This window comes from Grammomys surdaster, unplaced genomic scaffold (genome assembly GCF_004785775.1).
Source record: "Grammomys surdaster isolate TR1022 unplaced genomic scaffold, NIH_TR_1.0 126576, whole genome shotgun sequence".
NCBI classification, from domain to species: Eukaryota; Metazoa; Chordata; class Mammalia; order Rodentia; family Muridae; genus Grammomys; species Grammomys surdaster.
This window is the reverse complement of record NW_021621367.1, coordinates 17,698-44,096: the sequence shown is the minus strand read 5'-3', so window position 1 is coordinate 44,096 and position 26,399 is coordinate 17,698. Positions and strand designations below refer to the sequence as shown.

General features: G+C 49.0%; 1 protein-coding gene across 1 annotated transcript in view; it reads right to left on the bottom strand.

The window, feature by feature from the left end:
- Positions 1 to 2,298: 2,298 nt before the first annotated feature.
- Catsperg (cation channel sperm associated auxiliary subunit gamma) overlaps positions 2,299 to 26,399 on the bottom strand; it is a 25,434-nt gene continuing 1,333 nt past the window's right edge. Inside the window, exons 3-30 of the mRNA XM_028760750.1 lie at positions 25,751 to 26,034; positions 25,599 to 25,652; positions 21,750 to 21,894; positions 21,502 to 21,628; positions 21,278 to 21,350; positions 19,636 to 19,791; positions 17,814 to 17,985; positions 16,641 to 16,778; positions 14,911 to 14,970; positions 14,687 to 14,794; positions 13,814 to 13,864; positions 13,575 to 13,704; positions 12,384 to 12,495; positions 11,970 to 12,128; positions 11,770 to 11,879; positions 10,516 to 10,729; positions 9,728 to 9,790; positions 9,437 to 9,635; positions 9,218 to 9,336; positions 8,950 to 9,030; positions 8,813 to 8,869; positions 5,160 to 5,316; positions 4,954 to 5,017; positions 4,748 to 4,843; positions 4,439 to 4,528; positions 3,008 to 3,100; positions 2,791 to 2,890; positions 2,299 to 2,696 (exon numbers count right to left, since the gene is read on the bottom strand). Coding sequence (XP_028616583.1) covers positions 2,448 to 2,696; positions 2,791 to 2,890; positions 3,008 to 3,100; positions 4,439 to 4,528; positions 4,748 to 4,843; positions 4,954 to 5,017; positions 5,160 to 5,316; positions 8,813 to 8,869; positions 8,950 to 9,030; positions 9,218 to 9,336; positions 9,437 to 9,635; positions 9,728 to 9,790; positions 10,516 to 10,729; positions 11,770 to 11,879; positions 11,970 to 12,128; positions 12,384 to 12,495; positions 13,575 to 13,704; positions 13,814 to 13,864; positions 14,687 to 14,794; positions 14,911 to 14,970; positions 16,641 to 16,778; positions 17,814 to 17,985; positions 19,636 to 19,791; positions 21,278 to 21,350; positions 21,502 to 21,628; positions 21,750 to 21,894; positions 25,599 to 25,652; positions 25,751 to 26,034 — 3,461 coding nt within the window. The 3' untranslated portion in view covers positions 2,299 to 2,447. The remainder of the gene's footprint in view (positions 2,697 to 2,790; positions 2,891 to 3,007; positions 3,101 to 4,438; positions 4,529 to 4,747; positions 4,844 to 4,953; positions 5,018 to 5,159; positions 5,317 to 8,812; positions 8,870 to 8,949; positions 9,031 to 9,217; positions 9,337 to 9,436; positions 9,636 to 9,727; positions 9,791 to 10,515; positions 10,730 to 11,769; positions 11,880 to 11,969; positions 12,129 to 12,383; positions 12,496 to 13,574; positions 13,705 to 13,813; positions 13,865 to 14,686; positions 14,795 to 14,910; positions 14,971 to 16,640; positions 16,779 to 17,813; positions 17,986 to 19,635; positions 19,792 to 21,277; positions 21,351 to 21,501; positions 21,629 to 21,749; positions 21,895 to 25,598; positions 25,653 to 25,750; positions 26,035 to 26,399) is intronic.

Genomic DNA, 26,399 nt, shown 5'->3' with positions numbered 1-26,399 from the left:
GGCGGCTTGAGCTGCAACTCTGGAACTCAAATGATAGCGAATCTGTTACCGAGCTGCTCTCTGCACACCACAGGCGTGCTGTGCCAAGTGTGCCCCCACCCCTTGCCCCAACACATACCCATGAATGTAATGAAAAAAAAAATCAACCACGTCACCGTAAACTATCACTTCTGTGTACAATGCTCAAGCAGAGGGTTGACTGCTTGCAACTATTAAAGAACCCTTTCATTTCCCGTGAGCCACTAGGTAGATACTGGTTGTTCCAGTCAGGGCTCCGGGTAATTAGAACATGATACAAGTCACAGACAGGACCCAGAGAGCAGAGAGGATACTGTGGCACAAGAGGAAATGAGCTGTTGGGCTGGGTATGCAGGTAAACCTGGAATGACGGCAGCCATGACGCCTGTCCTACAGCCACACTGAAGAGATTCTCAGGGAAATCAAACCGTTGAGTGGAAATTGAAGCTCCAAGTGGACATTTCTGGTTCCTTTGGATACTCAGTTGTGTCATACATTTTTCATGTCTTATGAGAGCATGTTTTCCTGAAGCAGACATGTGGGAGGATGTTTGGCTGAGAAAAAAACATCTTTTTCTGCTGGGCAGTGGTGGCACATGCCTTTAATCTCAGCACTTGGGAGGCAAAGGAAGGCAGATTGCTGAGTTCGAGGCCAGCCTGGTCTACAGAGTGAGTTCGAGGACAACCAGGGATACACAGAGAAACCCTGTCTTGAAAAACCAAAAAAAACAAAAACAAAAAAAGGAAACATGTTTTTCGGGAAGCTGAATGGAAAAAATGGCATTTGATGTTTTGCCAGAGCAGATGCTTGAGAGAACACGTGATGTTTGGAAAGGGTATAAACATAACCCGACAGACAGCGGATGACGCTGTGTGGCGTTGGTTTGCCTTGCCACTCTTTGCTGACACTGGTCACCTTGCCTTCTTCACTGATCATAGTTTGTCATGACTTCATAGAGAGAAATGCACCAAAGAACTCATGATATTCCAGCAGCTACTTGCAGCATCTGCAGCCTTGGACCGGTTGGCAGAGCCCTGTGGTCTCTTCTGGACTGAACTGCAGGTGCTGATTTGCGAATAGTGTTTGTGAGTGGATCCAGCTGCCACTGCTGATTTGTATGACCTGAACTGCTGAGATCCTGACAACCAGGATCAGAATCACCCAAAAGAACTTTCTAAACAGGTCCACATCTCCCTTTGCCCTATTAACCTTTCTTTTCTACTACCTCTTGCAGGTGGTGGGATACAAGGGAGGTTAAAGCGTTTAAGGACCATTATTAAAAATAGGTCTTGAAAAAAACCTATGCCTACAAAAGCTTTACAGCTGCTTCCAAGCACCGGTACCAAGAACACAATTGACTTTTTAAAAAGTTTTATTTTTGCATTGGTGCGTAGGTGTTTTGCCTGCATGTTTGAAGGTGTTAGATCCCCTAGAATTGGAGCTACAGACAGTTGTGAGCTGCCATGTGGGTGCTGGGAATTGAAGCCAGATCCTCTGGAAGTGGAGCCAGTGTTCTTAACCACTGAGCCATCGATCCAGCCCCGAAGACTTATTTGTATGTATGAGCACTCTACCTGCACGCACACCTACACGCCAGAAGAGGGCGTCAGAACTCATTATTGATGCTTTCTGGGACTTGAACTCAGGACCTCTGGAAGAGTAGCTGGTGCTCTTAACCGCTGAGCCATCTCTCCAACCTTGACTTTTAAAATCATTGATTTAATGGATCTTTCTCTTGGTTAGTCCACACTAGCCTGGAAGTCACTAAGCAACCCAGACAGGCTTCAAACTCAGAGTATGTCTGTTTCCTTAGCCTCCTACGTGGTCAGATGACAGGCTGAGCTACCACACCAGCTAGCATCGTTTTGTTTTTTGCTCTGATTTTGTTGTTTTTGTGGTTCTGTGTTGTTTGGTTTCAGACAGGGTCTATACAGATCTGGCTAGTTTGGAACTTGCTGTGTAGACCAAGCTGACCTCAAATTCAGACCTCCACTTGCCTCTGCCTCCTCTGCTGGGAATTAAAGGCATGTGCCTGACTTAACAGTGTTAGTGTGCAGGTGCATGCATGTGCACATGCCGAGGTCAGAGGACAGCTTCACAGAGTCGGCTCTCTCTTTAGACCTTCTGAGTCCTGGAGACCAAACCCAGCTTGTCAGGCTTGGGAGAACGCTCCTTTCTCTGCTGTGACATCTTGAAAATATAAGATTCTGGCATTTTGACCGTTAACTACAGCTGTGCTGGTACAAAGCGAGCAGACATGAGCCTTTCTGAGGACTCGGGACTGATTCTGAAACGAGGCTTTATTAGGGTCCGAATGAGACATGAACATTCTAGCAAACCAGAAGCTGCTGGGTAGGTGGCAGGCTGCGTTCCCATGCGGGAGGCCTAAGGGTTTATGAGGAAGTGTACAGGCCAGAGACCTAGGCCACCTACGCTTTCTTAGCTTGAACGTTGTCCTCTTTGGAGCCTGCTCTGGAGGGACCCTTTAAACTTCCCTCTGAGCTGTGAGACTGGATGCTGAAGCCCTCGGTGGAGGTGGCGTAGGTATAGTAGGACTCTGACGCCATGATGTTTTTAATCCTCCAGCGCAGTGAGACCCAGGCCTGCGCTATGTGAGGCCACAGGAGGCAGAACAGGATGTAGATGACAACCAGGATGAGAAAGAAGGTGGAGGACACCTGCAAGCCCAGTCCAGCAGTCACGAGGGGTCGGGTGGGGGTGCAGTAGGTGAACCCTGCCCACCCAGAAGGGAAGACTGCGGCTGCCACTCACAATAACAATGTGGAAGGAGCGTTTGCTACTGAGCGGAAGCCCATGGATGTGTAGTATAAAGGTGAGCTGGTAGTCACAGTATGTGCTGTTGTCTACACCTCTGCGGAAGGAATGGAGTCCAGGATTGAGTTAGTTAGTAGGGCATCGTGCCAAGGGACAGCCTCAGCACGCTGCATCCCCACTCCCAGCACACACCTAGGCTGTGTGCCTGGCTTACCTATTGCTCACTAACAACTTGAGGAAGAACTCAGGTGGAAAGATGCTTTCGGGGGTGATGTCGTAGCAAGGGAAGTTCTCCAAACACAGCCACCTACAAGTCCAAGTGTAGGCAGATGTCGCACCTACACTCCAGGGGAAACACTGCCTGCTCCAATCTGCCTGCTGCTTGGTGACCATAGTGCTTCCGACTGAACTTGGGGCCTCATGAGAGTTAGGCAAACCTTCTGCTGCTGGGCCAAGACCCAACTCGCTGCAGTAGTGCAGGCAAGTGTTCTCCTAGGGAGCCACACCTTCAGGCTCCGGTCTCCACTTTGGCCAGCCTACTCCATTCACTGAGACAATAAGGCTCTCTGAGCACCAGCTAGTAAACAGGCTGCTGCTGCCTCCACCTGCCAACAGACCCAGATGTTGGACTGAACACCTACTGTGTGTCACCTTCATTCCACAAGAACAGTCTGCACAGGAGCTAAGGACAGAGTCACACCTTTTCTAAGTCCCTCTTGACCACTATTCCGTAAATCCAGACTGAATATGGCCTTGGGCGCGGTTGGTTAATTTGTCCATTTTGAAGTGGAAGTTTCTGGCTATATCATGTGATGGTTTAGCATTTGAGAACCCTTATTAAAAGTAGGATTTCAAGAACTGATTTTCAAGCCTTACATACTAACAAAGCCTTCTATAGTTTTCTTCATTTGTGAACATCTCCACTTAGCTGTCAATGAATGCTGACCCTGCGTCAGCTTGTTTATTCTTCATTTAAAAGAAATGTTATATCATGTCTATTCAAAAACTGCGTAGAGAGAGAGAGACAGGCCCTCCAGGAGACAGTAGCAGGCGCTGAGTGGTCTGGACCAAAATGTAAGATGTGCGGGCAGAAGGTCAGGGAAGGCTGAGGAGGTGCAGGCAAACACTCAGGGTGGGAAAGGCACCTGGGAGTTCAGCAGGATTGACTGCCCATCTTGGGAAAAAAGGGGGTGGGGCATTGCTAAGTCCTCCTGAAGGAAGGAGCATGTGACCTAAGGACTGAAGGCTGAGTAAAAGCCCTCCTTTAGAAATACACAGACAATTAATGTGACTGTCTGGGAAGCCTCTCAGAGACAAGCACAGTGAGCCAGAGGGATGTGGTGGGGGAAAAGCTTGTGCAAAGGGCATGTCAATAATCTCCACATTTCAGAAGTAGGACAATCATAATTTTGAGAATAGGCAGAGCCACACAGTGAGACTCTGTGTAAAACAAAAGTAACGGAGTTGGGGTTCAGGAGATGCAGTTCAGTGGGTAGAAGGCTAGCCTGGCATTCTCCAAGCCCCGGGTTGGAGACCCAGACCCCCATAAACCTGTGTGGGAGACTTAGAGGAACAAGGTCACCCTCAACTACATAGTGAATTCAACGCTAGCCTGGAGGGTGGAGCTCTCAGGACTCGAACTCACTCAATCCCAGGGCTCAGGTGGGACATTATGTAGAACTTTTTGTCTTCAGTTGTCCTTTCAACATTTGTTTTCCAGATGAGGCTATTTGTCCTACGCAGGCCCATATAAAGTCAAAGCGGGTTGAAAGCGGAAACAGTGGTCAGTACCTAGGAATGGGGACCCAGTAAGCGGGGCAGGATTGTGGGATCTGAGACACGACTGTCTGAGGCACCTTGAGTGTTTGTAGCTTACAGAAAAGGGTCCCCTGCTTAAGTGGAAGTGGGAGGGGAGACCCTACAGACCAGACCCGCCAGGCCCCAAAGGGATTACGTGTCCAGCGGGCTGTTGTAACGGAAGATCTCTTCTTCCGTGTAGTCTCTGATGGTGTCCTTCGTGCGGCCACCGCCCACCACCTTAAGCACGTAACTGAAGAATGCAGAGGTAAACACAGATCCCTTAGAGTTGAACTCCGCATCTCCCTCTCCCAACTGTCAAGTACCCGAAGCCCGCAACCTGCCGCAGCTGTCTGTCCTCACCTGCCCAAGAAACTGCCAGAGTCTCCCGTCACCATGTCTTGGACTAAGAAGAAAGGCTGGAATACTGTGGATTGGGAAGGAGGGGGGTGGGGTGGGAAAAAGTTAGCTTTGTCCAAGGAGGAACAGAGGAAGACTGGAGGGGGACTCTAGGCGGGGCTGGGGGAAGGGACGAGTGAGGGAAATTTGGGAGAAAGAAAGGAACACACAGTCACGGAAGAGGAAACACGGCATCTCCTCTTCCTTAGTCACACAGTCGAAATAGTGCTTGTTTATCTGCTCGGAATGCGTGATCGTGTAGGAAACGTCAAAGGCCAAGCGCTTGCCGGGCGGACAGCCAATGTATACTGGTATCAGCCGGAAACCCTGGGTAGGAAAAAAGACCTCCTGCTGGGGAATGGCCAGATTGCTTTCAAGGAGCAGAGGGAAAACCACCCCTCTAAAAACACAAGGTGGCACACACACACACACACACACACACACCATCAACATGGTCGGTTGGCCACACCATGCCTGCCTTTTCCTTTCCTACCCCCTGCCTGCTTTTCCTTTCCAGTGCTAAGCTTGGAACCAGGGCCTCCTTCACATGCTGAGCAAGCATGCATCGTTGTTTGATAGTGTCTGTTTGCTTTTCGGGTTTTGTTGTTGTTGTTACTATTGCTTTAATGTCTAAGTGCTCTGTCTGTATGTACTTCTGCATGCCAGAAGAGGGCAGCAGATCTCTTTACACATGGTTGTGAGCCACCGTATTGTTGCGGAAAATCGAACTCAGAACCTCTGAATGATCAGCCAGTGCTCTTAACCACTGTTAACTCTCCAGCTCTGTTGTGGTTGCTGTTGTCATTGTCGTCGTCATTGTTGTTCTTGTTTTTTATAAGCATTTTATTAACTTTTAAAATTTCATACAATATAATATTCACTTCCCCTTCCTCCCCTTAACTCCTCCCCCCAGGCCCAATCCCAAGTCCCATCAACTTCTGGTTCTTTGCAGCTGCTGGAGGCGGAGTCTCCTTGTGAAGCCCTGGTTGGTCTGGAGATTACTACCTAGACCAACTTGGTCCCTAAGTCACAAAAATGTTCCTGCCTCTGGCCTCCCTAAGAGTTAGAGGTATGTCCCACAGTGACCAACTAAGACAGTGTTTCTGATGAATGCACAGGCACTGGGTCATGTTCTAAGAGCTTAACACATTTTTTTTTTTGGTTTGGTTTTTTTGAGACAGGATTTCTCTGTATAGCCCTAGCTGTCCTGGAACTCACTCTGTAGACCAGGCTGGCCTCGAACTCAGAAATCCGCCTGCCTCTGCCTCCCAAGTGCTGGGATTAAAGGTATGCACCACTACTGCCCGCCCCCACATTTCCTTTTCTGTTTTTTGGTTTGGTTTGGTTTGGCTTTTTGTTTGTTTGTTTGTTTGTTTGTTTTGATTTTCTCTCTTTCTCTCTTTCTTTCTTCTTTCTTTCTTTTTTTTTTTTAAGACAGGGTTTCTCTACGTAGCTCTGGCTGTCCTGGAACTCTCTGTAAACCAGGCTCCAGACAGGAGATATCCTCCTGCCTCTGCCTCTCAAGTACTGGGGTTAAAGTTGTGTCCCACCACTGCCTGGTACATTTTCTTAGTTAAACCTGTGTGAATTGTATGAGCCCTGTATGGTACAGACCATTAGTATGCCCCATTTTGTGGAGCACTGAGATTAGAGGCACGTAGTGTCACCCTAGGCAATATCCAGACACATGTGATGGCAAGTATCTGTTATTCCATCACTGAGGAGGGTGAAGCAGGAGGATCTGGATTTGAGGCCAAATCCCAGTGTTTTATATACAGCAAGAGCCTGTCTCAAACAACAGCAACCAAAACCAATGACAAAAGTGAGGAACAGCCAGCTGTGGTGGCTCATGCTATAATCCCAGCATTTGGGAATACAATACATGTTTGTAGCTGAGAGTTTAAGAGAAGTCTGGACTATGTAGTGAGTTCAGGCTAGCCTGGGTTACAGACTGAGACCCTGTCTAGGGCTTGGGGGATAGGCTTGGTATGACAGCGTACACCTGTAATCTCTGCACTTTTAGAGGCTGAGGCAAGGAAGGTCAGGGACTCAAGGTCATCCTTAGCTCCATAGCAAGCCTTGGCTATTTGAGGCCCTGTCTCAAAAAGCAAACAAAAACAAATGAAAAAGTAGGCCTAGAAAGGCCAAACTGGAGCTGAAACCGGTGGGATTCATATACTGCTAGCCAGCAATAGCAAGGCTGCGGGTGTCTGCACTTCCACAGCTCTGGCTCCTGCTCACAGCCCACAGGTCTGACTCTGGACTAAAAGCCCTAGAAGGAAGACGTGATTCCCAAGGGAAATAGAGCCCAGAATGAGCACCATGGCTCAGGGACATCCCCCCACCCTCACCCCAGTACATTGTCTTCAGAATGAAGAATCTCTCTAGGCCCATCTGGGTCTAGGTCATGACATCCAGAGATTGTGTGTGGCCTGAGCTTGGTGGCTGCTGAGTAAGCGCCTTCCAGGCCAGGCCTGCCTTAGTCACCTCACCCCTGAGTCAGCACTCACTAGGAGACCGACTAGGCATCTAAGACTGTCTACACAGAACTCATCTTAGTGGATGGACTTCCACTTTTCCCAGATGTTCAAGTGAATAACTTTTGGTCCTAGGTTGTGAGTGTAGCTTGACCCTACAGGGTCCAGGCCTATAACTCATAGTGAGACGCTAAGGGTGTGGCTGAGCCCCTCTGCCTTCTCAGTGTTGGGATACAGGCATGCCTTCACTGTGTCTGCTTAGCTTCTTGGTCTTAGCCTTCAAAATCAATGCAGAAGGCTGGCACATGGCTCATCCTACAGTGATGATTCACATGTTTGGGTCCCTGCATTCCACCTCTAGCAACACAAAAAGGGACCCAGCTGAGGAGGCTGAGTTGCTCTATGTCTGAAGCCAGTCTACAGAGCAGAGTGAGACCCTGTCTCAGAAAGAAAGACAAAGAAACATCACACCAGAACCAATTTTTTCCTCTAAACCTCAACTTTCTTCTCTTATACTTGTCTACACACACTTGTATCCGTATCCAGCACACACCCAGATGTGAACAGCCCGATCTCTCTCTTCCCTCTTTACTCATGCTGACTCAGTCAGGCTTCTGCCTTGTTACTTTAGCCCACCACATGCCATCTAAGGAGTCTGTGCTATTACAACTGAGTCATTCTCAATCAGGAAGGAGGGCCCCAAGGTGAGTTTGCCAGTGGGTGGACAGGGACGTTACAGAGAACAAAGACTCTAGGCCCTCTACCACTTCGGAGCTCTCTGGGTCCGTGTGCATTGCTCCGGGCCTCAATAATTCACTTTCTGCTAGGGAGATAATACCCGTGTAAGCAAGACAAGACCAACGAAGCCAGAGAAAAGAACGAACAACATTTGAGTCGGGAAATAGAACAATGTCTGAGGTTGGGGGAGGGGGACATTTTAGTGGTAGAGTGCTTGGTCAGCAGTTTCAAAGGCCTGAGTTCAAGCTTTAGCACTGGAGACTCCAAATAAGAAAATAAGTAAATAGAGTTGGTGTGCAGCAGTGTATAATTGCAATTGCAGAGGACCTGGGGTTAGATCCCCAGCACTCACATGACCGCTCACAATCCTTTGTAACTTTAGTTCCAGGGGACCAAAAGCCCTCTTCTGTCCTGACCTCCCTCTGAAGGCACCAGGCACACAATCGGTGAATAGCCACACACACACAGGCAAAATACCCACAGACACATGCTTTAAATCTGAATGGATTGACGGTGCTCCCAGGACAGCAACAGGAACCAGCCGCCCTCTGGGGACTTGAGCCCACCCTCCGCCCCAAATACCAGACCCAGTACCCAAATTCCAGTACTAGCATTTCTGCCCCAAGGTATGTGGCTCGTGAGCATCTCCCAGGACTGCCCAAGACCTGTGAGGAGGAATGGGTGATTGGAGACCCCAAGAGCCAGTGTACTCTCTCGACATCCCTTACCAAAACTTGGACCATACCTTGATCATGACGGAGGTCTTCTTGATGTTATGCCCGACCCTGCCCTGCTCAGAGCATCTCTCTCTGTCTGTGATTTTAATCTGAGGAGAAGAGAAAGGAGAGACTGAAATAGAGGAGTATCTAAATCTGTCCTAGGATCAAGAAACATTCCAAGGCCGGATAACTGGGACTAAGAGTGGGATGATAAGATCTGTGCCTTTCCACTTACTGTGCAGAGGACCAGAGGGACAGCAGCCAAGGCCCCGTGCCTCCTCTCTGGGCCCTCACCTTGTTGATCACTGTGTTGCGATTGAGAAGGAGCTCCTGGGTCACAATCCCTGAGAGGCACTCGGGATCTGCCAGCATCAAAGCCACTGCCAGCTTCTTCTCTACATCAATAGTGGCTCCTGTGGGGGAAGCAGTGGGGGCCTTGATGCCTGATACCTGCCCCCCTCCAGAGTATTCAGGCCTCATCCCTTGGTTGCTAAGCAGGCCCCAACCATAGACCTTGGCTATCAGAGCTTGTGAAGGTGTCCTCATGCGACAATAAGATTGCAGTGAAGCCAAACCCGTTGCCCTTGTCAAGGAAGATAAATTCGGGTAGGTCGTAGTCGCCTGTTATGTTGTAGATCTTTTGGTAGGAGTTCATGTCGATGTACATGCCTTCTGCTGCCAGCCGGTTGCTGAACAGGTAAAAGAAGTAATCCTGGATGCACAGGATGGTCAGCTAGTGGGCGCTGGGCAGGAGACATGCATCCCAGTGCTGTCCCGCCACCACCTCCCAACATGTTCACCTACCCTGTACTTCATCTTGTGTTGCCACCAGCGCCAGGTGGGATCGTGCACTGGGTCGGCATAGGGCTGTGGGGCCGGTCACACACCATGAGGTGACAGGAAGAAGGAGGCAGACAACTCTAGGCTCATAGCCCAAAGTAAGAAATAATCACCCAGCCCGCCCCAAAACTCGGCTCCGTGAATCAGTGTGGGGTGGGTGAGTTTGTGGAGGCCAGAGGAGGACCTTCCTTGTGTATCTAAAGAAGCCACCCAGGAAGTTCACACCCAAACCTGGCCTGACTTGACTGTTGTGTCCAGTGAGTCTCACACTTCGGCCTGTTTCTGCCTCCCCAGGGCTTTGGGATTCCAAGTCCACCCCTCACAACCAGCTTATTCTGTGGGTGCTGTGAGCCATACTCTACAGCTGGTCATGTTTTGTGTATCAAGTATGGTCTCAAATTCAAGAGTTTTGTCCATCTCTGCCTCTGGGATAACAGTATGCACTGTTATACCAGTTTTTTTGTTTTGTTTTGTTTGTTTGTTTTGTTGTTTTCTGTTTTTCTGAAAAGGCCAAGGTCTCATGTAGCCTCAAACTCCTACCTTCCTGCCAAGTGCCTCCCAAGTGTTGAGATTAGGCATGCACCAGCATGTGTAATCTAAACCTGCCTTCCGGGTTTTCAATCTAAGGGCCTCACGCCTAAAAGCCAGTTCAAACCTGTCCTGCCTCCAGCCACTTCACTTTCCTCATGTCTTTGAACTTCAGGTTCCACTCTGGCTGCACCAACCCCTCTTCAGGGCCTCCGGGCGCCCACCTTATCATACTTGGCGTGCAGCCACAGCAGGTAATAGACAAGGCCTTGATAGACAGCCAGCGTCTCATTGTTGTGTAATCCCAGGGGTTCAGAGACCAGCGGTGGCAGAGCGAGGTAGCTCTCCTTGCGTGTCATGTGCTGCCTTTTGGGCACATCTACCACATGAACGTCCTTGAACGGGCACACGTGGGTGAAGGAGATCAACCTGAGTTGCCTGCGCAGCCGTGGGTAACAACATGGGAGGGAAGATATGTGGACAGCTCTTCAGAAACACCCCCAGCTTGCGTTTCCCACTTCTGAGTCGCTGATTCCCCAAATTTAACCGGGGCTCTGTCAAACTCAGTTCAGTGCCCTCATGCTCAGCAGCCTCTAGACACACTCTGTTCGCTGTCCCTCAGACCAGAGCCCACTCTCTTCCACCCGCAGTCCCCCCATATGCTAGCTAGTTGATCTCTTCTCCGTCCGCCCCAGCTAGGTTCCTTGCCTTAATTCTACCCCCGCCTCCAAGCTGCCTTCCGGGTGGCACCCTTTGCAGGTGCCCAGCATTACCCCCTTCCCTCCACATAGCCTCATCACATAGCCCCCCGACTGGCTTACATATTTAAATTCCAAATTCATCAGCCTTAACCTCACAAGTGCTGAGACCACAGGTCTGGGCCATTTCTGAAATCTGTCAATTACAAGGCTCTCATGTCTGAAAACCCTCTCACTTTCTCCTTACCCTGTGTGTGGTTTGTATGTGCTCAGCCCAGGGAGTGGTACTATTAGAAGGTGTGGCCTTGTTGGAGTAGGGGTGTCACTGTGGGCGTGGGCTTTAAGACCCTCATCCTAGCTGCCTGGAAGCCAGTATTTCGCTAGCAGCCTTCAGATGAAGATGTAGAACTCTCAGCTCCTCCTGCACCATGTCTGCCTGCACACTGCCATGCTCCTGCCTTGATGACAGTGGACTGAACTTCTGAACATGTAAGCCAGCCCCAATTAAATTTTGTCCTTCTAAGAGTTGCCGTGGCCGTGGTGTCTGTTCACAGCAGTAAAACCCAGACTGAGATAGCCTCTAACACCCTTCTACTTCCTCCGCACCCTCGGGTCATAGCTTCTCTCCTCCATGATGCCCCAAGCCCTCCGACTACACTACGCTCTTCCTCTGACCTACAATCCATGCCAAGCACCCATCCATCCCCACCATCAGGTTATCCTTAGGGTGGCTCTAGGTTCCACCCCTGGGGTGGAGCTCTGAGACAGCTTTGTTCTCACCCTTGGTTAATCACTGAGAAGGGTTTGGGCATCTCATACTCCATCACCGTGGCGACAGGCAGGACCCTCTTGACCAAACGTTCTTGCCCGACATCAAAAAGATAGACCAGCTAGGGCCAGAAGCAGGCATGTAAGTGTGTGGACTCCTTCTTGTAGCTCCCAACCTGCTCCCATCCCCACCCCACCAACCCTCCTGGTACCTCATAGAACTTCCCGTCCTCATAGAAGAGGGAGACCAAGGACTCAGCATCCGCATACTCAGAAGACTTTTGCATCTTCTGCAGGTTAAGGTAGGTGGTCCAGCCTTGGGATGGGATCAATTTGTATACATCATAGCCACCCTCCAGAAAGTACCAGACCTGTGGATCCAGCAGCACATATATGAGTCTTCAGGCACAAGGTAAGCCTTCCGACTCTCCCACTCCACTGGGTCCTTCCAAAGATGTGCACTCTTTGGAAAGGTTCTCCACCCACCCTGAGATCCGGGACCCTGTTAGAGTTAGTGCCTCCTACTGACCTTTCTCTTGGGCTCCCTGAAGGGTGTTCACCCTGACAGGGCAGGAAGACGTGGAGGTGAACAAGGAAGGCTTAGGGAGAAAAACAGGGCATCTCACCTCTTCATTTTCTGTGACAACAGCCATGTGTCCGGTGTAAGAGTTGACCATGTATTTGATGGTGGACTCCTTGGGGAAGTCCGCCAGAAAAATGAAGTGTTCCCTATTGTAGCTGCAGGGGCAGAGAGAGGGAGCTCTGAGCATGGGGACATCTGGTGTTCTTAACATTGCATCCATAATACCGGCAAGTAATCACAGACTGTTTGTTCTCTGACATTGTAAACAATAGCAAAGGGACCCTGTGACCATGGCTTTACCTTCCACTGTGCATGAGAGTGTCCTTGCACTCTTGGACCTGTATCTCCCCATCTCTATTTTGGGGGACCCCAGGACTCAGCTATCTGGCCTAGGACAGTAAGAGTACTACCTTGTCTAGAAATGGGGTCCTAATGACAAGCCCTCTGAGCCCTGGATCCAGTCAGGCCTGAAGCTAGCCCTCCACCTCCCATGTATCAGTCAGTAGATTCTCTGTGCTTAAGTGATTTTTGAGGTGGGTTTCTTTCTTTTAGAACCAAATGCATCAAGAAAAAGGAGTTTGTCAACTGTTCATGAAGATGGCATGGGGCCTCTGGGTTCCTGGAGAATAAGAGGGTAGATGGGTAGGAAAAGTTCTAAAATGTCCCCAGAAAACACTTTCTATTGCTCACATGTGTCCAATCCAGAAAGTTTCACTTTGCAAAAGGGCTCCTAAAGCTGGAGGGGGGAACCCTGGTTAGAGTCCCCACCCAGAGTCCACTAGTGAGGCCCAGGGCCATGGCTTACCAACAGCATGCTTTCCCAAACTAAGCAAGACCTTGAGCTCTAGCCTAGTGACTGGGGGAAAAAACCCATTTTGCTTGTGAGTTAACTCCAGCTCCAGGGTTTCTGGCTTCCACAGACACACATACATACACACAATTCAATAAAATAAAGCTTTACTGGGAGTTATGGCATAGGCCTTTAATTTCTGCATTGGGGAGGCAGAGGCAGACAGAACTTTGAGTTTGAGGCCAGCCTGGTCTACAGACTGAGTTCCAGGACAATCAGGGCTACATAGGTGAGAACTGTCTCAAAAACAGATAAAAATTGATTTATATAAGTAAATGTGTGTGTGTGTGTGTGTGTGTGTGTGTGTGTGTGTCTGTGCGCGTGCGTGCGCGCTCACATGCGCATATGTGTGCCTAGGTCCCTGGGGAGATGGCTTATACCTACCTTTGCAGGATGAAGTTGCCCCAGATGTACAACATGTTGTTCAGTGTGTTGAAGAATAAGCCCTTGGGTATCATAGGAGTGGTGGTATAGGTCTCTGTACCAAGGAGCACCAGGAAGTCCAGTTGCTGAGCTGACCACAGCAGAGGAGACGAGAAGGCAGGGGAGAGGAGAAGAGTGTTCACCTGGTCTCTTCCTGACCACTGTCCACCCTGGAGACCACCCTTGCCCTTTGCTCCTACCTTCAGGGATAAACCTTGGTATTTCATAGAGGATCTTCAGAGTCTTGAACTCTAGAGGTAGGAAAACAACACCCTGAAACCTGAAAACCTCTCTTGAAACCCTAATCTCACAATATCCGTAAGCAAAGCCAGAGTTACTATTCTCCAAGCGTCAGATGAGACTCTGCTGGCAACTGAGCACGGTGATCCTTTAGTCGCAGGACTCAGGAGGCAGGGGAGGTGGATCTTTGAGAGTTTGAAGACAGCTTGGTCTACCTGGGGAGTTCTAGGCCAGCAAGGGCTCCGTAGTAGTAAAAACCTTGTTTCAAAAAACAAAACCAATAAAAACAAATCCCCACCCACCTTAAAGTAAAGAATCTTCTGGTTTTCCATTTAAGATAGAATGCCCTCCTTGATTTGTCATATTTACTCTATGTGACTATGGATGTGTGCGAGCGTACAAAGGCATACGCTTCAGCAACACAAGACAGCTTTTGGGAGTCTTCTCCGCTTCTACCACGTGGTCTTGAGAATTGAGCTTAGGTTATCAGGTTTGGTGCCAAGTGCCTGGACCCACTGAGCCATCTTGTTGGCCTAGAATATCAAAATGCAAAGTATGTGTATACATACACTGCGGGGCCAGTTGGGGATTCCTCCTCTGTTGTTATTTTTGAGACAGTTTTTTATCTCAAAAAGAACATAAAATTGAACCTCCTTGTGGACTACGGGGCCTTCCAGATGTAGTTCTGTTCTCGCCTGCTGGCTTCTTCCTTCTCTCCTAGACACACAGCCCACTGTACACCTTACCTAAGAGTGGCATGTATGGGGTGGACATTCGGTCCCCTGTCCCAGCTCCTGCACGTTCCCTCCTGACCTCCAGGCAACCTGATTTACCTGTATTAAAGTTGACTAGGTAAAATTGCCCAGTGTCAATTTTCACTAACAGCAGCAGGTTTCTCTCATCGGCAATGTATGCAGCCCAGTCGATGGTACAGTTTTTACCTGTTGGGAGAGAGCAGAAGCTACAGCAGTCTAGAATCCAGCCATCCCCATAAGCTCTCACACCCTTTCTCAGAGGCCTACCACCCTCTAGACCCCACCAAAAAAAAAAAGAATACCTGGTAACTTTTGACACACTGACCAGCCTTCTGGCACCATCTTGAAGGACACAAGGCCATCTGTGGATCAAGTCAGATACCATGCTCAGGTCTTTCTTGTCCATCAGCACCTGCCTCTCCAGGTGGACATCCTACCCAACCATCACCCCACTGGGGTGCTCCACACCTTAAACCTCTTAGTCCATGGATTCTAGGGGTCAGGCTGACTTCCAGAACTCTCATCCTTACACTTGACCTACTATCTCAAAAACAATTTTAGATATGTTTTAGATAGGTGTGACCAATACAAGCCAAGAAGAGTGCATCCTGTGACTGGGTGTTAGGACCGGCATAGCAAGATGCGGTGGTGCACTGCACGGGACCGAGCCCTTACTGGTACATTCCATGCAGACTTTCTAACGCTGAGCTACAGTCTGGACCTGTTTGTCTTTTTTAGTTCAAGATAGCTTCCAGCTCTTGATCCTTCTGCCTTATATTTCCAGGTTGTGACTACCAACTATGCACCACCATGTCCAGTGAATTTAATCTTTATATTATTCCCCCCAAAATACCACCGTATTGTCATCTGGTGCCATTTTACAGACAGAAAATTAAGTATATGAGAGAAATCCTGTTACTTGTCAAAAGCCACAGATCTAGGGTTCCATGGAGCAGGCTGGTGTGTGTGTGTGTGTGTGTGTGTGTGTGTGTGTGTTACAGTTAGTCACTATGTGATACAATAGCAAGAGCTCACCAGCTACTCCTTTTTGTTGTTTTTCGAGACAGGGTTTCTCTGCGTAGCCCTGGCTGTCCTGGAACTCACTCCGTAGACCAGGCTGACCTCGAACTGCCTCCCAAGTGCTGGGATTAAAGGTTTGCGCCTCTATCACCCTGCTTATCACCTTTTGCTTAAAAAAACAAAAAAGCCCAAGCAAACAAACACACAACACCTATCTTTTCGGCTGGGCCTGGCAGACACTTGGTGGCAGACTGAGCACAGGAGTGTCCCTGAGCGTTGGCGCAGGCCTTTAAATCGACAGGCAGAGGCAGGGAGAGCTTTGTGGATCTGAAGCTAGTTTGGTCAACGCAGTGAGTTCCAGTTGAGCGAGGTGCACACTAACAAGACACTGTCTCGCAAACAAGACACATCGCAGACGATGTGGAACGAGAACTCGGAGTGAAGACGGCCGCACCTCCTTTGTATGACCTCTTGACTGCCAAGAAATGTGGTAGTCCTGCCTAACACTGCACGCCAAGAGCGTTTCATGATCGCCATGTTTTCTGTGTGAGTTTCTGCATGCCTGTATGTATATGTACTACCTGAGTGCCTGGGGCTGGAGGAGAGCAACCGAGACTACCAGATCCCCTGGAATGTGATTAAGAACTGAAGAGCGGCCACTGCTCTCAGTCTCTGACCCATCTCTTTGGTCCTCCCCCCCCCCTTTTTTTGAGAGAAGGTCTCACCATGTAACCCTAGCTATCCCGGAACTCCCTATGTACCCCAGGATGGTTCCAAATCCCTACATGCTGTGTACATATGTGTGGGTTAGAGGGACACCCTGTGTCGAGTTGGTTATTCATGCAGGTCCCAGGGACTGAGTTCAAGTCCTCAGGCTTGAACAAGCATACCCATTTCCACACACACGGAACTACCCTGAGCCTGCCACCTCTCCTGAGGACACATGGAATAAGAGCCCTAGGTGAGAGTGTGGAAAATGTCTCCTGAGTATTCAGAAGACACAGGCTTTTACCTGTGATGGTCCCGATGTGAATATAACCCTCATTCTTGCCAGTGGTGAGGGCTAGGACGTACTCAGAACCATTGCCAGGAACAAATACCGGACACAGTTTCTTGATGCACTCGCTAGGCAGGACGCGAACCCAGCTGCCTAGGGGCATGCACGGGGACTTAAAACCAGGTTGCTCAGAATGGGGCCTGGACCCCAACCCTTTCTTTCTGGTGTTACAGAGCCTGCTACTTGTCCTCTTAGCCTGGAGCAGCATGTCAGCGTAGCACTGGGGAGCCTCGAGAACACCATCTGTCACTTTTTATAACACGCCCCCTCCCATCCTCTACCCTTGGATTCTAGCTTGTTATGACTGGCTTTGGTTTTATGAGACAGCGTTTTAACACTGTAGCTCTGGCTGGCTTTAAACTCCATATACAGCCCAGGCTGTTCTCAAACTGGCCAGCTTCCTGCTGCTGCTTTCCTCATTTCTGCAGGGTCAGGTATGTGCCACTCTACTGGGGCTGTCCCTGAGGTCTAGATGGGCCCACCCCTTCTTTTTTTCCCTTGGTTCTGAACTGCATGTTGGACAGAGCAGAGCAAATCAGAGGCTCTTCCAACTTGTAGCCACTAGCCAGAAGCTGTGTGGCTCTCTTGGGCTGGGTGTGGGTAGCAATCACCATCCTCAGCAAGGAGGTCAAGAGTTACGGTGAGTACCTGGATACACCAATGTCTAAAGCCCAAGTGCTCATGGGCTTCTGGGTCAGGTAAACCCACCCACAGGTGTGCCCCACTCCTCCTCTTTTGTTTCACCCCCACCCTCATCCCTGAAGGAGTGGGTTGAGGCAATTCTCACTAAGTTTCCCAGGCTGTGTGGAACCTAATACATAGCCCATGATTGCCCTGAACTAGATAGTCTCAAGTGCTAGGATTAGAGGTTGGCAACACCCCGACCCATGTGTGTGTGCTCCCCCATCTCCAGGGTTTCATGTAGCCCAGACTCACCTCAAACAGGCTATATAGCTAAAGGTGACCATAAGCTCCTGGTGCCCCTGCCTCTGTCTCCCACATGTTGGGGTGACAGGTGTAGACAGTGATAATGGCTGGACTTTTACCTTTCTGGTCAATATCCTTCTTGGTTTTGTTTCTCGGACCCCCACCTGTGCCCCACGCCCATACCCAGCCCAGTATTCTCACTGCTGCCGTGGCTTTTGTCGAAGAGCGTGCTGTAGGTGCCTGTGAAGTAGTAGACCAGCTGGTTCTGTCGAATGAAGAGCGTGCTCTCGGTGGCAATGGCGTCATGGATAGTGGCTGAGAAGCCAAGAATGGGACAGTAGAAAGAGCCAACCCAGCAACTGTCAATGCTTAGCTGTGGGGGAGCAGAGGATGTGTGAGCCAGGGTGAGACCTCAGCCTCGATTTTTGCCTTGGCTAGCGATGCTGTTCTAACTGCTTGATAGGAATACTACCCTAGCCCAAGCATTGGACACAACCTGGAGTTAAACAGTGTACGACAGTTCCCGTGCCCATGTCAGAGTTCTGCTCCCACGGATAGAAAATATTCCATGTGGAATCTGAAGAGATGGTTAGTCGTTGAGAGTACTGCTTGTTCTTCAAGAGGACCCAGGTTCGATTCCCAACATCTACTTGAGGGCTCACAACTCTCTCTAGAGGGGATCCAGTGCCCTCTTCTGGCCTCTGTAGGCACCAGGCCAGTGCTCTTAACTGTTGACCCACCTTTCCAGCCCTGTGTGTGTGTGTGTGTGTGTGTGTGTGTGTGTGTACAGATAGACAGACAGACAGACAGACAGATCAGACTGGTCTCAGACTCACAGAGATCTGCCTGCCTCTACCTTTTGAGTGCTAGGATCAAAAGTGTGCACTACTCTACTGGCTCTCCTTCCTCTGTCTCTGCCTGTCTTCTAACTCTCTCTCATATATATATATATGTGTGTGTGTGTGTGTGTGTGTACATGCACATATATGTATATTTACATATATATCTCATCTTTTGTATGTATAGTTGGACTGTCTGATGTATGGAAGTCTGGTGCCTGGGGCAGCCACATGTGGACTTTGATCCTGAGGGACTGGAGTTACAGACAGCTATAAGCCCTCATGTGGGTGCTGGGAATTGAACCTGTGTCCTCTAGAAGAGCACCCAGTGCCCTTCATTTCTCAACCATCCTTCCATCCCATATATGTGTATATAAAATATTTATCTGTGTATTAAATGATGAGGCCAGGCATGATGAACCACCAACTTTAATCCTAGCATTGGGGAGGCAGAGGCAGGTGGATCTCCACGAGTTCCAAGTCAGCCTGATTTGTATATCAAGCTGTAGGCCAGCCAAGGTTGCATAGTAAGACCTTGTTTTTTTTATTTTGTTTGTTTGAGGCAGGGTTTCTCTGTGTAGCCCTAGCTGTCCTGGAACTCGTTCTGTAGACCAGGCTGGCCTCGAACTCATGGATCTGTCTGCCTCTGACTCCCAAGTGCTGGGCTTCAAGGTGTTTACCACCACTGTCTGGCATATGACCCTGTCTTAACGAAACAAAACAGTAACAAAAATGTAATTGGCCTATAACTTTTAAAAATATATATATCATTATTCTAAATTATGTATCTCTCTCTGTGTGTATAAGAGAGTGAGTTTGTGTTTGAGGGGTAGTACCTGAGGAGACCAGAGTCACCGGATCCCCTGCAACTGGCATTACAGATGATTGTGAGCTGCCATGTGGGTGCTCGGACTTGAACCTAGATCTTCTGGAAGGACAGCCAGTGCTCTCAACCTCTGACCCATCTCTCCAGCACGCCCTCCCCCAAGAAATGTATTTTTTAAAAATACTTGAACCTATGTTTCCTAGCAGTAAAATTTTTCTTCAAGCCCTGTTGCTGGAGACTGGTATATCTTTGAAGTCCCATTCTGTAGTCCCTGACACCTCCCCCGCCCCCCCCATCCAGGGTCTAAGACCCAGCACTGCCCAGAAGCCAAAGCCTGCATCTGCCTGCTATCACTCACCTCCAAGAAAACAAAGTCCTGGAAACTAGAGTCTGAAAGCAGGATGGCCTTTTCATTATTGAAGCCCCCAAGGATGAACACGGGTGCATGGTTCACAGTGTACCACAGAGGCCTTGATCCCGAAGACCTAAAGTAAGATGACTCCAGAACAAGGCTCTGTCAGGGGAACAGAAATGCCATTCAGCCCTCACCTACTTGACTGTACCTCCATCTCTGCCACAAGCTAAAGTTCTCATCCTGACCACAAAGCCTCTGCCGCTGTCCCCTCCCTAACCGCACTCTCCTCCACTGTGTAGCTTCTCTCTAACCCAACCCCACCCTCTTCTTTATTTTCAGCTCACCCAGGGGCTTTGCAGCAGCTGCCTCCTCCTTCCTTTTCCATCTTTCACCCCCTCCCCCTTTTTGAGGTGAGGTGCATTAAGCCCTAGCAAGAACTCTTAGCTCCATCTCAAGGACGGGTAGCAAGCTCAGAACATGGGTGCAGGGCCTCAGATTTGGCTCAGTGGTGATGTGGCTTGTCTAGCATGTACAAGGACCTGAGTTCACTCCTCAACACACACACACGTACACATACATGCAACACACTCACACTGGAATATGGGTGTGGGAATTGTGAAGAATGGTTTTAGGTCTCTTTCTCTGGGATCTCTCTGACAGGAGGTAGGGAATGATTCCCTCCTCTGGAGCCTCAGTGTTCTTCTCTTTGAAGTGAGTATACACAGCATGTGAGCTGGCTTGATGGGTAAAGGCACTCGCCACCAAGCTTGATGCCCTGAGTTTAATGACAGAAACAGAGAAGCGACTCCTGAGAGTTGTCTTGTCCCTTCCGTATACGTGTCCATGTGTGGCCACCACAAAATAGATAAATGGGTTAGAAAGGTTAAAATGAATCCCTGAGGCCTGGCTTGGTGTCCCACATCTAGGATACCAGTACTTGGTTGGCAAGCTGAGGCAGGAGCCTCACAAAGTTTGTCTGGTTTGTATAATGAGTCCAGACCCCTGAGGGCTATACTGAAACCTTGTTACAAAACTCTACACTGGAGCCTGTGAGATGGTCTGGCAGGCAATGGGTCCTGATGCCAAGTCTAATGTCTGAGTTCAGTGCCAGGCAACTCCACATGGTGGAAAGAATGTAGGCTCTTAAAAGTTGTCCTCTGGGGCTGGTGAGATGGCTCAGTGGTTAAGAGCACTGACAGGAACCACATGGTGGCTCACAACCATCTGCAATGAGATCTGATGCCCTCTCGTGGGGTGTCTGAAGACAGCTAGAGTGTACTTATAATAAACAAATAAATAAATAAAGCTTAAAAAAAAAAGTTGTCCTCTGGCCTCCACATGCATACCATGGGATAAGCATATACAAAATAAGAAATTACATAAAATCCAATGAGACAATGGGGCCGGGCTTCTATCACCCTGTGTTTACCTGGGAAGTTTGACACTCTTCAGCCTCTAGCACTGGGAGGACTGTGTGTGTGTCCCACTCTAGATTAACTATGAAAGAGGAACTCAAAGGTACAGTTGGGAAAATGGCACCTGGGGCCCAGAGATCAAGCAAGTGCTCTGCAAATGGCATCTGTGTTGTTTGGAGGTTTGAAGGCCATGTGTGTGGTACTGTGCTATCCTGGCTGGCTGGCCTCACCTCATATCCTATGCTGAAGACCACTTTACCGCTTGCGTCTCTCTTCAAGAAGCCATTCATGTTCACATAGAACCTACAAGCAGGCTCCAGTGAGGACCGCCCTCGCGGGGGATCCCCCAGCTCGCAGCCACCTTCCCCTGCCACCTCCCCTTTGCTTTCCCTGCTTCCTTTGGGATTCTGGGGGTTGCCTTTCCTCTGAGTGTGCACACTACCAGAAACAGCACCTTTTCTTGGGAATGAAGGGTCCGATGCCATTGGTATAGATGTCCACTGAGGCGACCACGGAGCCATTTTTCAAGGGCATGGGTGTGTACCAGTTCAGGACGCACACGGCCTCTGCCGGGCAGTACCCTGCTGGTTGAATGGGGCACAGCGGCACAGAGATATTAGGGACTGCCAGAAACCCAGGTGGACCTCAGGGCGCTCACAGACTACCCAGCCCCACCCACCACCACCAAGCAGTTTGGCCCACCTGCGCTGCGCATTGGAGCAGCTTCCATCAGAATCTGCAGATTTTCCATTTTCCATTGGTAGAAATTGACTGAGTGTATGTAGTTGATCAGGACTAGGGGCTTCATTCCCATCAGGTGGCCCTTTCGGGCCAGCAACTCGCTATTCTGAGGAGGAGAGGGCATAACTTAGTTTGAAGGTCCACTGTCTGGAGACTCCTGGAGTACTGGTCTGCACTCCGAGCTAGATAGATACAGCAGGTTCACCGCACCGCCGAAGGGTAAGAGATCATGCCTGTGCAGCCTGCTGGGATGGCACATGCTTGTTCCCAGTGCTCCAGAGGGTGAGACAGCAGCCTCTTTAGTTCAAGGCTAGTCCAGGAGGACACTTAAGGAGTTTGAAGTACCTGGGCTATAAATATAAATTAAGACTGTCTCAAAACAAACTAAACAAATCAATAAAATCTAGAGGCCGGGTGTAGTAATGTTCACCTTTCACCCCCTCAGGAGATGGAAACAAGAGGATCACCACAGTTTGAGGCCAGTCTGGTCTCTACAGAGAGTCCTAAGTGAACCAGGGCTGTGTATCTGTCTCCTGGGTTTATATTCTCTCTTCTGGAATCTGTAAGTACCAGGCACACGTGTGGTATACAAACACACATGCAGGCAAAACACCCATAGACATACGTAAGATGTCTTAAAAAGAAAAACTTTCAAGTCGAGGGTGATGGCTTAGACCTGTGATCCCAGCACTCAGATGACAGAAGCCGGAGCACCAGTGCGAGTTCAAGGCCAGCTTGATCCAAGAAAGGCGTTCCACACCAGCTCAGGTCCCATAGGAAGACATTGTCTCAAAAAAAAAAAAAAAAAACCACAAAAACAAAGCTGGGCATGGTTGTACAACACCTAAAATCCCAGTACATGGGAAAAAGAGGTAGGAGGATCCCGAGTTCAAAAACAGCCTGGGACACTGATGATCCTAGTTCAAACCAACATAAAAAGTAAATGGTACTTGAGTGACTGCCCAACCCCTTGGTCACTGTAGCACAGTCAATCAGCTTTTCTAAGAACAAATTATAGCTCAATAAACTTAAAACTTTTTGGTGGTGTCTTGAGAAAGGATCTTCCTACACAACCTAGGCTACACTCCTTTGTTCTGTAAATAGAGATACGCAGTGACACTTTTTTTTCACTCCCTTTCTTTAGATTTACTTACTTTACTTAATGTGCATAAATATTTTGTCTGAATCTATGTATGTGCACCATGTGCATGCCTGTTGAATTCCCTGGAACTAGGGTTATGTGTGATTGTGAGCCACCAGATAGGTGCTAGCAATCAAATTCTACAACAGCAACAAGTACTCTTAACCAATAAGCTACTATGTCTCTGGTCCTGCTGCGAGACTGCTTCCCTGAGGCTGCATGAGGCCCTAAGCTCTCTTCTCATCATGGAACAAAATCAAATGTGGTGGTAGACTGGGATTTCAGAATCCCAGTCAACTCTCATGAAGCCAGTAGAGACAGGACAATCAAAAGTCTGAGGTTATTCTTTGCTATACATCAAGTCAGCCAGCCTGGGTTTCACGAGACTCTGCTTCAAAAACACTAAGAATCAGGTGGTGGTGGCACACATCTTTCATCCCAACATGAAGGAGGCAGAGGCAGGTAGATCTTTGTGAGTTTCAGACCAGCCTGATCTACAGAGCAAGACCCTGTCTTGAAAGAAAGAACCTACAGAACCGGGCACAATTTTTTCGAATCATCTGTATGACAAAGAACCGTCATTCAAAACATATAAATAGCTGGGAGATGGTGGCGCACGCCTTTAATCCCAGCACTTGGGAGGCAGAGGCAGGTGGATTTCCGAGTTAAAGAGTTCGAGGCTAGCCTGGTCTACAGAGTGAGTTCCAGGACAGCCAGGGCTACACAGAGAAACCCTCTCTCGAAAAACAAACAAACAAAACAAAAAACAAAACAACAACAACAAAAAAAAACATATAAATAATTTTCACAAATCAATAATGAAAAGGTAAAAATAAAAAAACCTTTCATTTAAAAATGTGTAAGGGGGGCTGGAGAGATGGCTCAGAGGTTAAGCGCACTGGCTGCTCTTCCAGAGGACCTGGGTTCAGTTCCCAGCAACTACATGGTGGCTCACAACTGTCTGTAACTCCAGTTCAGGGCACCTGACACCCTTGCAGGGACACACATTCAGGCAAAACACCAATGGACATAAAATAGAAAGAAAATACATTTAAAAAATAAAAAGTAAAATGAGCAAAGGAAGGTCAATCGAGATGACACACACACGCCATCTTTGATCCTGGCAGAGACAGACAGATCTCTGTGAGTTCCAGGACAGCCAGGGCTCTGTAGACATACCTTGTCCTAAAAAACAAACAAACAAACAAACAAACCTAAATGAGCTAAGGAAGGTTAGCCTGCTGGCTCATACCTATAATCCCAGTACTTGAGAGACAGAGACAGGAGAACTGGTGTGAGTTCAAGGCCAGCCCGGGTAAAGTAATACTGTCCTATAGCATGAAAGAAAGAGAGTGGGTCTAGAGATGGATGGTTCAGTGTTTAAGAGTGTGTGCTGTTCTCCCAGACGACCAAAGTGTGATTCCCAGCATTCACGTCAAGCCACAATGGCTTATAACTCATCACCCTCTTCTGACCTCTGACCTCCACAGGCACCTTCACGCACACATGCACATGCATATACCTCCATATATACATGTGTGTGCATGTGTATGTGTGTGTGTGGGCCTGTGTGGGCCTGTGTGGGCCTGTGTGTGTGTGTGCGGGCGCCTGTGTATGTGTATGCATGTGTGTGTGTGCGCGTGTGTGTGTGCCTGTGTGTGTGCATGTGTGTGTATGTATGTGTGTGTTGTGTGCCTGTGTGTGTGCATGTGTGTGCGTGTATGTGTAAGTGTGTGTGCGTGCATGCATGTATTTGTGCATGTGTGTGTGTACATATGTGTATGTGTGCTTGCCCACATGTGTGTGTGCATGTGTGTGCGTGTGTGTGTGCATGTGCGTGTGCGTAACTAAAAAGATGAATGTTTTTTTAAAAGAAAGAGTAACTAGTAATAGACACGTTTCTTGTTGGCAGATTAATAGGAACATTCAGGAGAAAGATAATGAGGTTAGTGTGACTGTTTGAGGGAGGGTGGCCCCTTAAGCTCTTATGTTTGAATGTTTGCTCCCTAGCTGTGGGTCCATTTGAGTAGCATTACATATGGCCTTCTTGGAGGAGGTGTGTCGTTGGGAGTGGTAGGCCTTGAAGTCTCAAAAGTCTGCACCATCCCAGTTCTCTTTGTCTGCCCCCTGCTTGTGGATGGAGGCATAAGCTCTCAGCTGCTGCTCCAGCACATACCCAGCTGCCATGGAGGTCCCCACCATGTTCCCTGCTCTGCTGCTCATGGACTTTTTGTTTATAAGTTGCCTTGATCATGGTGTTCTTGTCATGCCAATAGAAACGGAGCTGAGACAGTTGCCTGACTCTGTAGATACACTGAAATGTGCTGTCCTGTAGACTTTAGAATGGCGCCTTCAGGGGCTGAGGGCATGGGGGTAGCAGGTAGCAGTGGTAGGCTACAAAGCCTTGGGTTCTGTCCCTAGGCCCCTAAACAAAACAAAAGATGAGCTACAGCTCAGTTTTAAAATGGGGGAAGCTGAGGGTTTTGTTTTTTGATTTTGGTTTTTGTTTTTTCTGTCCCTATTGTGTTCTTCTACCCAGCGGGAGACTGAATCCCTAAGGCCTTCCGAGTTGCTGGAGACTACTACTAAACTGTATTGAAAACCTTACTGAAAGTGACGGGAAATTGGAGACTTACAGAAGTCAGCCCATTCACACTGTAAACTCTCACCTGTCCCGGACAGGAAAAGTTGATTTGCAGGTAGTAAGGAAAGCTGTAATATTTCTGTAAGGAAAGGTGGGGGAAATATCTAGTCACTTGGTGTACTGACCCAAGATCCCTCTATTTACTAACCCCAAATCCCTTTGATGCTCTTCCCTCACCTCTCCTGGATCGATTGGTGAGTCTGTCAACTTTTGGAACACCTTGGACACTGTATCGATGGGCTCTTGATCGTGAAATCGATCCTTGGAGAGATGCAAGCCTACCTTCTCGAACTTGTTCAGGACCACAAGCCAGGTACAACGCTCTAAAAAATCTTCCGCCCACGTCTTCAACGACAGCAATAGCACCAGCCGCAGTACCCAGAATGCCCATAGGTTTGGTTTTCTCGGCCACACAGGGCTGACAGGGGACATGGCTGGCCAGGACACCACGTAGCTAGAACCTGGAGAACGTGGGGATCAACACCCACTTACAAGTTGGCTAGCTGAGGCTGATCTCTAGGAAACCGCTCAGTTCCTGCCCTTTTTCCTACTCTTCTTCCCAGCTCCACCTCTAATCAGGCTTCGGGGCCCCTTACTCTCTGCACGGGCCCTGCTCTTAGGCCTTGCCACACCCTTACTCTCAGCCCCTCCCCTACTAAGACTCCTCGCCCCGCCCCTCCGCTTGTCTCCTCCCCTACTAAGACTCCTCGCCCCGCCCCTTCTCTTACTCTCGGCCCCGCCTCTACTAAGACTCCTCGTCCCGCCCCTGCTCTTACTCGCGGCCCCGCCTCTACTAAGACTCCTCGCCCCGCCCCTGCTCTTACTC